At 32.1% G+C, this 13,856-nt stretch overlaps 1 protein-coding gene across 1 annotated transcript in view; it reads left to right on the forward strand.

Annotated features, from left to right (window-relative positions):
* The first annotated feature begins 315 nt into the window (after window positions 1-315).
* LOC100918011 (cytochrome P450 3A4-like) overlaps window positions 316-13,856 on the forward strand; it is a 33,716-nt gene continuing 20,175 nt past the window's right edge. Inside the window, exons 1-3 of the mRNA XM_031941057.1 lie at window positions 316-478; window positions 9,121-9,214; window positions 9,713-9,765. Coding sequence (XP_031796917.1) covers window positions 408-478; window positions 9,121-9,214; window positions 9,713-9,765 — 218 coding nt within the window. The 5' untranslated portion in view covers window positions 316-407. The remainder of the gene's footprint in view (window positions 479-9,120; window positions 9,215-9,712; window positions 9,766-13,856) is intronic.

The raw sequence follows: 13,856 nt of genomic DNA on the forward strand, positions 1-13,856 counted from the left end.
ACTTTAACTCCACTCTGGTTTGTCACCACAATTTCTGATAAGAATCAAAGATGTTTGCAACATTACCATCACGTTTTTAAAATGAGTAAGGTTAATTATTGTTTTCTGAACTTAACTAACCATCGCAGGATTCCATGACTTTTTTTTTTCTTATAGTAGGTCAATAAAAATGAACTTTGAGACTTCAGAGATGAAGATTTACATAGTATCAATGAAACTTCCCATTTGGATCATAGTTTCATTGGCTATCCCTTTAACTCCACCCCTTGCTTTACACATGTTTACACATGTATATATACCTTTCAAAATTTGTCAGAGCATTACAACAGCACTCAAGGTTGAGGTAGTAAGAACAAAGAAGCAAACATAGAAGAGGAAAAAGGAAAGAAATAAAAAGCTGACTAACAATGAACATCATCCCAAGCTTAAGTGCTGGAACTTGGACATTACTTATTCTCTTTTTGACTCTCCTGTTTCTGTAAGTGAGAACTTGTTTTTCTGCTCACAATTTTTCTAGGGATTAGGACTAGCTCCTTCATGACTATGACAGGAAATTTCACAATAGCTGGTTTTTAGTTGCTTCTATTCTTTGTGTAATGTACATAAAGATATATTTGTTATTTATATTTCTGTAACTGGAAGTTCTGACCTTTTTTTATCTAAATAAATTGAGAGTTTTCTAGAAAAAGGACCAAGAAAAGGCTATAAACCACCTAATTAAAGGTTCTATTTTTTTTTTTTTTGCTAATAAGAGATATGGTGAGGATATTTCTTTGATATTGGTCAAGTGATTTAAAAGCAAAGAAAATTCCTTACAGAAAGCTGACTTCATGTTAATTGTCTGTTTTTCTTATTATTGTTCCAGTTTTGCTTCCTATTATTTTACTTTTCACAGGTTAAAAGATATTTCCTTATGTCCAAAAAATTATAGTTCATCTTGATCAAACCATTATAATAGTCTTTTCTTTTTCCTTTTTTTTCTTTGCTGAAGCAATTGGGGTTAAGTGACTTGCCCAGGGTCACACAGGTAGGAAGTATTAAGTGTCTGAGATCAAATTTGAACTCAGGTCCTCCTGACTTCAGGGCTGGTGCTCTATCCACTGCCCCAGCTAGCTACCTCTATAGTCTTTTCTTTTAGTCAATTTTAGAGATTATGTATGACATATTTCTGCATTCTCTTTTTCAAAGGCTTTGGGGTGGGATTATCACAAAAAATTGCATATTTATGTTCTGCTCCATTCATCTTTTTAAAGTAATTAAATTAAAGTTCTGAAAAGTCAGGGAAATAGAAAACTGGTCAATGGCATGGATACTTGTTAGAGATGGAAAATTTTCTGTACAAAAAATACAAGTTACTCAGTTTTGTCTAGAGTTGCTATCCCCAGAAACTGTTGAGACCTAGGGTCTTATACCAGCAAGAGAACAGGTAGAGACTCAATCACAGATATTGCAATTCCCTAAAACCTCAGCATTTGCTTTCTTTATTTTGTATCAGGCTTCTGATAGCTTCAAGGTCTATCATTTAGTTATGCTCTATAGGATATAAACATTTTATGCTTACATCTTTTTTTTTTTATTCCTTTAATCTCTTTCTCAGCTCTTATTGCTATAGCTAGCATTTCTAATACAATATTAAATAGTAACGGTGATAGTGGGCAACCTTGTTTCACTCCAGATCTTATTGGGAATGGTTGTAGTTTGTCTCCATTACATATGATGCTTACTGATGGTTTTAAATAGATGCTGCTGATTATTTTAAGGAAAAGTCCATTTATTCCTATACTCTCAAGTGTTTTTTAATAGGAATGGATGTTGGATTTTATCAAATTTATGCTTACATCTTAGGGAAACTATATTCAAGATGAAGAAAAAACATCAGAATTAAATATACAGATGATGAATAGCATATCAACAATTTAAAATTATTAGAAACTTTATTGTGATATCAGAACTTACTGAAGTAAAATCAGATGAAGTAACATAAATAGTAAGGTACAAAAATAGTACCATTCCTATCCAAGCTTGTTAGAAATTTTTATCATATTTGAGCTGGTATTTTTTTTCTTTTATGCTCTCTTTTATGCAAGTGAAGTTACAGCATAAGGGTGTAACCATTCTGGTTTTGTTGGTTTTGCTCTACCTTATCTCATAAAGGTTCTTTCTTATATCCTTGTGTACATTAGCCATAATTCTTGTGGAAGGGTTCTTTATATTTTATTATGATAATGTGCCATACCTTGCTTAACCAATTTTGAGTATAATATTTGTCTAATTTTTGCTTTCAAAAATAAAGAACCAATAAAAATATTTTTTATGTGCATAAGTAATTTAAAAATTTATTTTTATTTCTGGGTGTATATTCTGGTAGAAGAATTGCTTGATTAAAAGATATATTCAATTTTGTGATTCTGATCATGTATTAAGACATTGTTTTCCAACAAATTTTCTTGTTTCTAAAGTCCCACCAGCAATGTATTAGTGTACCTGATTCCTCATAACCCCACCAAAAGTAGACATGATGACTGTGAATCTAATTACTAGGCTCTATACTGTATTCTGATTTAAGATAATGAATTCAAAGGTATCTGCAAATGAGAGCAGAGAAGGCAACATATCATCTATTATTCTGATTTGGACTCTTTTGCTGAACATCCTTTCTATCTATGTCAAAAATCTCCAGCAAGCTTATCTCCTTATTTTTTTGTCTTTGAGGAATTAAAGCTGTGGGCCTCCCAAAGCCTATTGGATAGGTACATGGTGAATTGGAGTAAGCAGCAGTATATAATGAAGGAAGGAAGAAAGGAAGTTAGAAAGGAAGGAAAGTAAAAAGTATGGAAGTAAGAAAGAAATTTTTAATGTTTGGGTGCATAAATCCTATTTGTAATCAGCTGTTAATATGTTAGAGATGTTAAAGAGATAATAACCAAGAGGAAGAGGTGGTCAATAATGACAAATGCTATAGAAAGATAAAGAACTCTGAAAATTGAGAGTCATTGAATTTAATTTCACTTTAAGAAATTATTGTTGCCATTGAAAGAAGCAATTTCAGCTGAATAATGAGATCATAAGCCAAAAGGCAAGTAACCTTAGGCTAGTCTAGAATGGATCATAGATTCAGCTCCTAGCCCAGGACTGAGTTTGGAGAAGGAGACTGAAATCAGTACACAAAACTCATATAGATCTGCAACACATGGAAACCTAGCAATATTATTCAACATGTCGATCCCAGGCTAATAAGTTAGGGCTTGGGAAAACTTTTACTAGGCACTCAGTATCAAAAGGCCTACGGTGAATATAATTTGGATTTAATAATACACGTAGATAAGCAGTATGAAAAATTCCAGAGTAGTTTCATCACCACAGAGTTAACTCTAAAAGGTTTCCAAACTAGGTCTGCAATTATGGTTGCCTAAAACAAATTGGAGGAATGCCTAAAGAAACAAACAAATAAAGAAAGATAAGAATTATTAAGAAACCAAACAGTAAACCAAGAAGAGAATATCTTTTTATCAAATATACAAAGCCTTGAAGAAAGCCACAACTTGCCTGCAAAACAAATTAGAATCCCTAGAAGAAAAAATACAAGAGGCAAAAAATTTAAATTAAAATGGAATTATAAATTTGTTAAGCCTGAGAGAAAAAAAAACTGGAAAAGAAATGAGAGGTGTGGAAGATACACTTGGAAAGGGAATTAGGTTGACCATAAAGTGACAAAGTCTCACTCAAGTCTCACTCAAGTAACTGATCATTGAAAATTAGAGTGGGCCAAAAAAAAAAAATGATGATTTTATGAGACAAGAACAAATATTAAAACAAAGACAAATGATTGAAAAGTAAAAGATAATAGAAGGTCTCTCAAACAAAATACTAACTTGGATAATACATCAAAGAGAGATCATTTAAAAATCAATGGGCCACCTAAAAGCCCAGGAATCATATTTCAGAAAACCAGGAGAGAAAACTTCCTAGATCTCATTCAATTAGAGAGAAAGGCAAAAATTGAAAAAATTTTCCAGGCAGTTTTCAAAAAAAAAAATCATCTAAATGAAAATCTGTAGGAATGTCTGAACCAATATCTAAAGGTTTCAAAGCAAACCACTGCAAATTCTAGGAAAGAAAGAATTTAAGTAATTAATAGTAACAGAGAGGATCTTGTAAGGTTCTGCAAATAACATTATAGAGGAGCAGAGAATGTGGTGTATAGTGTTCTTCAACACAAATGACATATACTTAGAACTAAAATAATTTATCCAGTAAAAATGAGCTTGAGTATACTGAGGAGGAAAGGGTCTAATTATGAAATTGAGAGCTTACTTCCAAGCATCTTTGAAAACTAGGCCAGATTAAAGTAGAAATTTTAAACTGCTAACTTAAGAGTAAAGAGATATACAAAAAGGTGAGTAATTACAAAAGTCTAAAGTCTTTTAGGGATAAAGTGTTTGCATTTCAATTTGGCAAGAGACAGACTGCCATGTCTCATAACAATAATGCCAGATGTAATCATAGAAGGACCAAATAATTTGGAAATTATTTCTGTAATATTTTGAAGATCTTTAAGGAGAAAGGAAAGGAAGGAGGGAAAGAATATATTGGGGAAGAAAAGAAATGGAATGCAGGGGGTGGATATATCCCATAATTGGAGGTAAAAATGGAAATCCAAATGAGTGAGGAAGAATGGGGGAAAGATATGGCTTGAATCTCATTTATATTTATTTAATTTATCTATCTACTTATTATTTTTCATACTATTTTATTTTTCCAAATACATGCAGACAGTTTTCAACATTCACTTTTATAAAACAATTGTGTTCCAAATTTTTCTCTCTCTCTAAGACAGCAGACAATCTGATATAAGTTAAATATGTACAATTCTTCTAAATATATTTCCATATTGCTGCTAAAAAAAATCAAATCAAAAAGGAAAAAAAAACCAAGAAAGAAGAAACAACAAGCCAATAGCAACAACAAAAAGTGAAAATTATAATGCTTTGATCCACATTCAGTTTTCATAGTTTCTTTGCATGTGGATAGCACTTTTCATCACAAGTCTATTGGAATTGACCTGAATCACCTCATTGTTGAAAAGACCTAAATCCATCACAGTTGATCATCACATAATCTTGTTATTGTGTACAATCTTCTCTTGGTTCTGCTTACTTCACTCAGCATTAGTTCATGCAAGTCTTTCCAGGCCTTTCTGAAATCAGACTGTTCATCATTTTTTATTTACATTCATATGCCATAACTCATTCAGTCATTTTCTAACTGAGAGGCATCCACTAAGTTTCTAGTTCCTTGCCACTACAAAAAGGGCTGTTACAAACATTTTTGCACATGGGTTTTTCCCCCTCTTTTATGATTTTTTTTTTGGATACAGACCTACTAGTGACACTGCTGGATCAAAGGGTATGAACAGTTTTATATATCTTTGGGCATAGTTACAAATTCCTCTTTAGAATGGTTGAGTCAATTCAAAACACAATGCATCAACATCCCAGTTTTCCCACATCCTCTCTAACATTTATCATTATCTTTTCCTGTCATCTTAGCCACTCTGAGAGGTGTGAAGTGGTACCTCAATTGTCTCAATTTACATTTCTCTAATTAACAGTGATTTAAAGTTTGGTTTTTTTTTTTTTCCCATGTGACTATCACATTCTTTGACCATTTATCAACCGGGGAATGGTTTGTATTCTTATAAATTTGAATCAATTTTCTATATATTTTAGAAATGAGATCTTTATCAGAGACACTGTCTATGAAAATTTTTTCCCCAGCTTTCTTATTTTCTAATCTTGGCTGCATTGGTTTTATTTGTGCAAAATCTTTTAAATTTAATGTAATCAAAATTATACATTTTGCATTTCATAATGTTCTCTAGTTCTTTTTTGATCATAAATTCCTCCCTTCTTTACAGATCTGAGATGTAGAATATTCCTTGTTCTCATAATTTGCTTATAGTATCATCCCACTGTGAACTCATTTTGACTTTATCTTGGTATAGGGTGTTAGATGTTGATCAATGCCTAGTTTCTGCCACACAATTTTCTAAGTTTCCCTTTTGTCAAAAAATGAATTCTTATCCTAGAAGCCAGAGTCTTTGAGTTTGTCAAACACTAAATTACTATAGTTGTTGACTACTAGGTTTTGTGAACCTATCCTATTCCACTTATCTACTATTCTGTTTCTTAGCCAGCACCAAATGGTTTTAATGACCACTGTTTTATAATGTAGTTTTATGTCTGGGACAGCTAGTTCACCTTCATTTGCATTTTTATTAATTCCTTTGAAATTTTTGACATTTTGTTCTTCCAGATGGATTTTGTTTTGATTTTTTCTGGTTCTATAAAGTAATTTCTAGGAAGTTTAATTGGTGTGGCATTGAACAAATAGATTAATTTAGGTAGAATTGTTATTTTTATTATATAAGCTCAGCCTACCCTTGAGCACTTGATATTCTTCCATTTATTTAAATTTAACTTTATTTATGTGAAGAAAAATTTGTAATTGTGTTCATATTGTTCCTAGCTTTGTCTTGGCAGGTAAACATGCAAATATTTTTTTTTTTCCTACAGTCATTTTAAATGGAATTTTTCTTGCTATCTGTTGCTGCTGGACTTTGTTAGTAACATATAGAAATGCTTATTTGGGCTTTTAAGGGTTTTGTGGGTTTATTTTATATCCCGTAACTTTGTTAAAGTTGTTGCTTTTTTTCTAGTAGCTTTTTAGTTGATTCTCTAGGATTCTTTAAATATACCATTATATCATCTGCAAAGAGTGATATTTCTGTTTCCTCATTACCTGTTCTAATTCCTTCAATTTCTTTTTGTTCTCTTTTTTTTGTTGTTCTCTTTTTGCTAAAGCTAACATTTCTAGTACAATATTGAATAATAGTGGTGATAATGGGCAACCTTGTTCTTTCCATTCCTGATCCTATTGGGAATGCTTTTAGGTTTTCTTGATTACATATAATGCTTGCTGATGGTTTTAGACAGATGTTACTTATCATTTGAAGGAAAACTCCATTTATTCCTATGCTCTCTAGTGTTTTTAATAGGAATGAGTGTTGTATTTTGTCAATGTTTTTTCTGCATCTATTGAGATAATGCTTTGATTTCTGTTAGTTTGGTTAATGACATAGTCAGTTATACCAATAATTTTCCTGATATTGAACTGGTGCTGCATTTCTGGTGCAAATCCTACTTGGTCTTGGTGTATTATCTTGATGATAAGTTGTTGTAATCTCTTTGCTAATATTTTATTTAGGATTTTTGCATCAATATTCATTAGGCAAATTTGAACCTCATTTCTGAATTGAATGCAAAGCAAATTGTTCAGAACCAGGAGAATAATCAATATTGAGATATTTTTAAAAATAACCAACTTTAAAAATGCTAAAAACTAATCCTCATATTGATTAATGAAAAATCTAGAGGATTGATAATTTAGAATGCTTTCCATCTTCTTGTAGGGGTGATGGACTAGCTTTGTAGAGGGAGATGTGTTTTTAGATATGAACAATATGAAGATATATTTTATATAACTTACAGAGTTTTTATATTCCATTTTCTTTTCATAGTGTATGTATGTGGGATGAGGAAGAAGGGAAAATGAGTCAATGTTAATGTAAAATTATTGTTTTCATCAACAACTTGAAATCAGAGCCTAAGTGGATTCTTAATTGTAGTGGTGAAGGTATTAGAGTTGAAGATAAAGATGAAAAATAAAATTATGAAAAATAAGATATATATAGAAAAGACATTTTAGAATGTGATCAGATAAAACAATTTTAGAATTCCTGATCACAGAAGTAGAATTCTTGGGATGATGGTGAGATCAAAATTGTTATTATCCCTATATGTGATTGATGGGAAAGAGAGGAATAGGAGGCGAAAGTTGAAATTTAGGGATAGGGAGGCCAGAGTGTTTTGGTAAACTAACTGAATGTTGATGTCACCTGATATAAGGATAGGGTTGGATTGCAGAGGAATAGTGACCAAGCATTTGAACTGCTTGATAAAAGAGAGCTGTAATCTAGTGTATAACTGTTTCCAGAATTGGATTGGGTATCATATATTTGGAAAGATTGAAATTCAAAGTAGGACAAGTTGGCAAGTGATGAAAGAGGAAGGGTCTGTGGTGGTAGTAAAGAGCAAGAAAGGAGTATGCTGAGTCCCCCACCAGGACTAATATATCTAAGGGCATGAGAACATAGGAGATGAAAGAAAATAGAGATCCAAAGGGCACAGTGCAACAAGTGGGCAGAGCTGAAATACTACCTAGAGGGGTAAGACTATGATGTGTATAGATAAGAGAATGGGAAATAGTGACAAGAAAGGAGGGTGATTTTTGCTTAGTCATATGGAAATTCTCTGTCAAATGGAAAAGTAAGTAGTAGGACTTTGCTAATCATAGCAAAGTCATTTCTCTTTCTTCTAACAAAGAGAGAGTGATTTAGGAATTGTGTAAATGGTTTTTCCTATGTATAAGATCCTCTAAATGTAGGAGATATATTATCTAATCCTTTGGTGTTGGATCAGGTCATTAAGTTAAGTGAAAGCTATAAGAAACTGTGATTGTGTCAGTCTGATGTTCTGGTTTTAAAGATGAGTGGCTTGTCTGAGACACCAGAACTGGGTTCCTGAAAGGATGGCTTAATGTCTGAGGTTCATTCCTGAACTGTGTTAATTGTATGTTAGGTGCATTGGTCCTGTACTGAGTCCATTCTAGCAGTCTGGACTGGGTCCAGTTACAGCACAATAGATTTCAACTGTAGTAATGATGGAATAAATTCAGACAGAGAGCGATTTTATTCCAACAGCAATAGTAAAGTTTATTCAAAGTTTGCCAAACTTCACTATAACTTCAAGCATTATTCAATCTCAGGTGGGCCTATAAGGAATCTCAAGTGGGCCTCATACTGTCTCAGGATGTTTGTGGGAGTTATGAAGTATCTCTGCAAATATCCCCTGGATATCTGGATCTAAGTGAACCCAGCTTTACTTAAAAGTTACCTATGTAGCTCCTCCTCTTCTGAATAGTGACAAGAGGATTAGACTATTTATGTCTTTCCTCTTTGCCTTAACTTTAATATCTTTGTATTTTTCATTCACTTTATAGATATGGGACCTGGACACATAAGACCTTTAAGAAGTTGGGAATCCCAGGCCCACCACCTCTTCCCTTCTTTGGCACTGTTCTTTCTTATCGGAAAGTAAGTTTCTCTGAATTCTTCTTGAGATTTTGGTGCAAATACCAGCTCTGATGCTTATTACTCATGTGACTTTGCATAAATCAATTTTTCTCCTTAGTTCTCAGTTTCCTCATTTGTAAAATGAGAGGTTTGGACGTTCAGCTTCAGTAGATACTGGGTTACATATACAGTGAATAGAAAAATGCTTATTTTAAATAGGTTTTCAGAACAAAGGAAAAAGGCATTAAAATTGAAGTCTGGAGATCAAGGATTATGGAGAAATCTTTTTCTGCTAAAGAGATCAGGAAATACTTCTTGGATGTGACCACATTTGAGTTGGGTCAGATGCCAACAAGTAGAATTGGAGGTGGACACAACCTCCAGGCAAAGTGAAGATCATAGCAAGAGTGCTAAAAAATACAAATATTTTATATATAACTTCCTAATGAATGGCATTTGTAATATTATTCATTATTAAGAATTCATGACAATATCTGATTTCAAAAAATTTTTTTGCAGGGTTTTGCAGATTTTGACTTGAGTTGTTTTAAAAAATATGGGAAAACATGGGGGTGAGTATTCTACCTACAGATTTCAATAATCAGTTATTCAAAGCTTCCCACTCAACTCAAATACACTTAAGAAGATTGATTTATGAGAAATCTGTTTAATTCCACAGAATTTTAGTTCAAATCCATAGCAGCATATAGATGCTATAATAGAAAGCTGATGTTCTCCTGAAATTACCAAATCTTTTAAAATGTTTTCTGACCTGTCTTCTACTCCCTCAACCCCATACTTACTGGGTTAGAAGATGAAGATGACATTTATCTTAATCATCACTGTTGTTTCCAGATCATTTTTTTCCCACTGTCTCCATGATACTTTCCCTTTTGCTATCTTCTCATTCTCAAGTAATTTTTCCAACCTTTTCTATGGTATGGTGCCAGATTAACCCTCTTCTCCTTTACTCACTCTTTGCTCTTGGCTACCAAAAAAATTCATTTTATAGTCTGACCATGAAATTCCTCAGCCTCTGCAATTCCTCAATCCTTACAATTCCAAAGAGTTCCTTGTCCTGCCTCTAACTAGAGTCTTCATACCTTTGAACTTTGAATAATCTCACCTAAACCAAAACTCAGAATTGAAATACCACAGTTTAGCCACCAACTTATTTCCTTTTACCTGTCCCATTCACTCCCACTAAACTGACTAGTCTTATTATTGTACATGGTAGCCCTTGACCTATTTTTCTGTTCTACTTCCTCCTTATGGGTTTTATTTATTTCAATGCTTTGTTATGTATTCTAAAAACTGTTTATTTATTTATATTTATATATATTATATATTTATATTATTTAATTTAAAATTTAAATTCAAAATAAGAAAAAACAAAATAGAAAAAGAAAGACAGAAAAAGAAAAAAATATTGTCATGTGCTTAGCAAAACATAACCGAACATTCAAAATATATACCAATAAATTTGCATTTCAAGAAAGCATATGTAATAACAGATGACATTGTATTCATAACTATCCACTTATTTTCTGTTTCCTTGTAGGTTTTCTTTTGTTCTCTGCTGTGTACTTTTTAGATTATTCTTCCCTCCCCCTCCCCATCTCCCTAGCAGGTTACAGTTTAGTATGAATATATGTACATATATACACATACACTTTCACACACAGATTTACAATGCATACACCTACATACATACATATATGCATACATATATGCACATACATCTAAAATATTAATAGGGTTCATATATAAATTTTTCTCGTGATTAATTTCTTTTTAAGTTTAACTTTGTCTGAAATCAATTACTACCTCTACTTTTTTCTAACAAATTCTACTCCTGATCAGTTATTGTGTTTGTGTACATATTTTTCTACTGCTTCTAATTCTTCTATTTTACTTTTTTCTCCAAATTTATTTTATTTAAAGAAATAGAATAAGAAAAAAAAGAAAAACAAAAGGAATATAAAGCAAAATGAAACAAAACAAAACATTGTCATGTGCCTACAGAATATCAAGGAGGATTCAAAATATATAAAAACAAATACCAGTTTGAGAAAGTATATATATTAGTAGAAGAAATTATATTCATAAGTGTCCATCTTTTCTTTACTTCCTTGTAAATTGTTCTTTTATTCTCTGCTGCACACTTTTGTTTTTACTTTATTCTTTTTCTCCTTTCATCCTCTTACTTCCCCCAGCAAGCTATATTTAAGAAAGAATATAGTTATATGCACATTTGTAGATATATACATATACATACATATACACATATTTATCCTTGCACATAGATATACACATATCTATCCTGTCCCTGCTGATCCTTTGCTCTAATTCTGCTCCTAACTTGCCTTCCTATTACTTAACTCCCCCCCAACTCATGGATGCCTTCCTTGTCTTTTTCCTTCACCTTTTTCTTCCCTACCACCCATCCCTCCTCCCTTATTTCTTTATAGATTTTGGAAGGTGCTACACCCTTCATGGTATATAGGTAGTATTGTCTACTTAACCCAGTCCTGATGTGAATAGGTTTTCAGAACTATGAGCCTTCCTTTCCCTTCAGTATCTATTCTTCCTCATACCTCATTTGAATGACATAATTACTATTTTTACCTCATCTGCCCCAACCTTACTTTTGAGCTGGTGTTGTTTCTTGTCAATCTTAAACATATGTTATAAATTTCCCATGTAAAAAAAAACATAACAAGTTTAATCATGTTGAGTTTCTTGAAATTGCTCTTTGATATTGGCTTCTATATGTTAGATTTTCTGTTAAATTAAGGTTTGTTTGCTAGAAAGTCTTGGAAATCTGCAAGTTCATTGAATGTCTATTTTTTCTTGTTCTACATTATAGATATTTATAATAATATGTATAATATATAAATATAGATATTACATATGATTATATATACATATAATTATGATTTTTTTGGCCTAGTTCTTTTAATTGTTGGATAGATATGATTCCAGGGCCTGTAGTCTTTTATTGTGGCTGCTGATAAGTCCTGTACAATTCTAATTGTAGTTCCAGCATATTTGAATTGTTTTTCTTGTTTCTTGCAAAATGTTCTCTTTGATCTGGGGGTTTTGAAATTTGGCAATAATATTCCTAAGTGTTTTTCTGGCATGTTTTTAATCTCAACTTGCCAGGTCTATTTCTTAATACTTTTCTCTATACACTTTCTTCTCTAGCCCCCAGCTTCTTAAACTGTAGTCCATGATCCCATATGGGATTGTATAACTGAATGTAGGTATCATGAAATTATGCTTTCTTATCAATAATAAATAATAGAAAAAAGGATCTTGTTGAGGTGGTGATCGGTGGATTTTTTCTATTTCTACTTTACCCTCGTTTTTTATCACTCCAGGGCAATTTTCTCGCATTATTGTGTCAAAGTTTTTTTTTTTTTTCTTTTGGTCACAACTTTCAGGCAGTCAAATTATTCTTATATTTTCTCATCTTCATCTGTTCTCCAAATCTGTCATTTTTCTTATGTTTCATATTATGTCTTATTTTTTCATTCCTTATAATGTGTTTTGATATTTCTTGGTTTCTCATAGCTTCATTGGCTTCCCCTTGCCAACTCTAATTCTCAAAAAGTTATTTTCAATTTTGAAACTTTATCTCATTTTCTAGTTGGTTAATTTTTTTTCATGATCTTGTTTTTCTTGGATTTTTTTAAATTAAAAATATTTTTTTAGTTTTTCCTCAATGTCTCTTATTTGACTTCTAAATTCTCTTTTGAGTTTTTTGATAAATTGTCTCTGGGTAAGGGGGGCATTTCACATTACTCTTTGGGGGTGGAAGCTTTTTTTTCTTTCAGTATCTTCCTTTGAAGATGAACCCCTATCTTCCCTGTTACCACAGAATGTTTGAATGGTAGGAGGGTTCTTTCTTCTTTGCTGGTTCATTCTTGCTATTACTATACTTCATTCAAATAGCACAATTACTGTTTTTACCTTTTCCTTCATGGTTTTGCTTATTTAAAAAAAAAACTTTATTTATTTAATATTTCCCCCAGTTACATTTAAAAGTTTTTTTTTTTTAACATTTGTTCTTAAAACTTTTGAGTTCCAGATTTTCTCTCTAATCTCCACCCCTAGCGCCCATTAAAAAAAAAATCACATGTGAATTTATGCAAAACATTTCCATAAAAGTCATGTTGTGAAAGAAAACATAAATCTTTCACCCTAATAAAAAACCCTCAAAAATTAAGTGGGAGGGGGGAAAAGAGGAAGAAAGAGAGAGAGAGAGAGAGAGACAGAGACAGAGTAAGAGAGAGTGAAGATGGGAGGGAAGGACTATGTTTCAATCTGTATTCAGACACAATCAGTTTCTTCTCGGGATATGGATAGTATTTTTCATAATAAATCCTTCAAAGTAGTTGTGGCTCACTGTACTGATGAGAATAGCAAAGTTACTTACAGCTGGTCATCCTAGAACATTTTTATGACTTTGTATACAGTACATTTTGTTTTTCTTGAGTTTGTGGATGATTTTCCAAGTTTTTTTTTTTTCCCTGAGAGCATCCTGCTCATCTTTTCCCATAGAACAGTGATATTCCATGACAATCACATGATTTTGGTTTTGAGAGTCATATCATACTCACTTCTTCTCCAATCTTTCTATTTGATTACTGAATTACTA

The sequence above is a fragment of the Sarcophilus harrisii genome, chromosome 1 (assembly GCF_902635505.1).
Source record: "Sarcophilus harrisii chromosome 1, mSarHar1.11, whole genome shotgun sequence".
NCBI classification, from domain to species: Eukaryota; Metazoa; Chordata; class Mammalia; order Dasyuromorphia; family Dasyuridae; genus Sarcophilus; species Sarcophilus harrisii.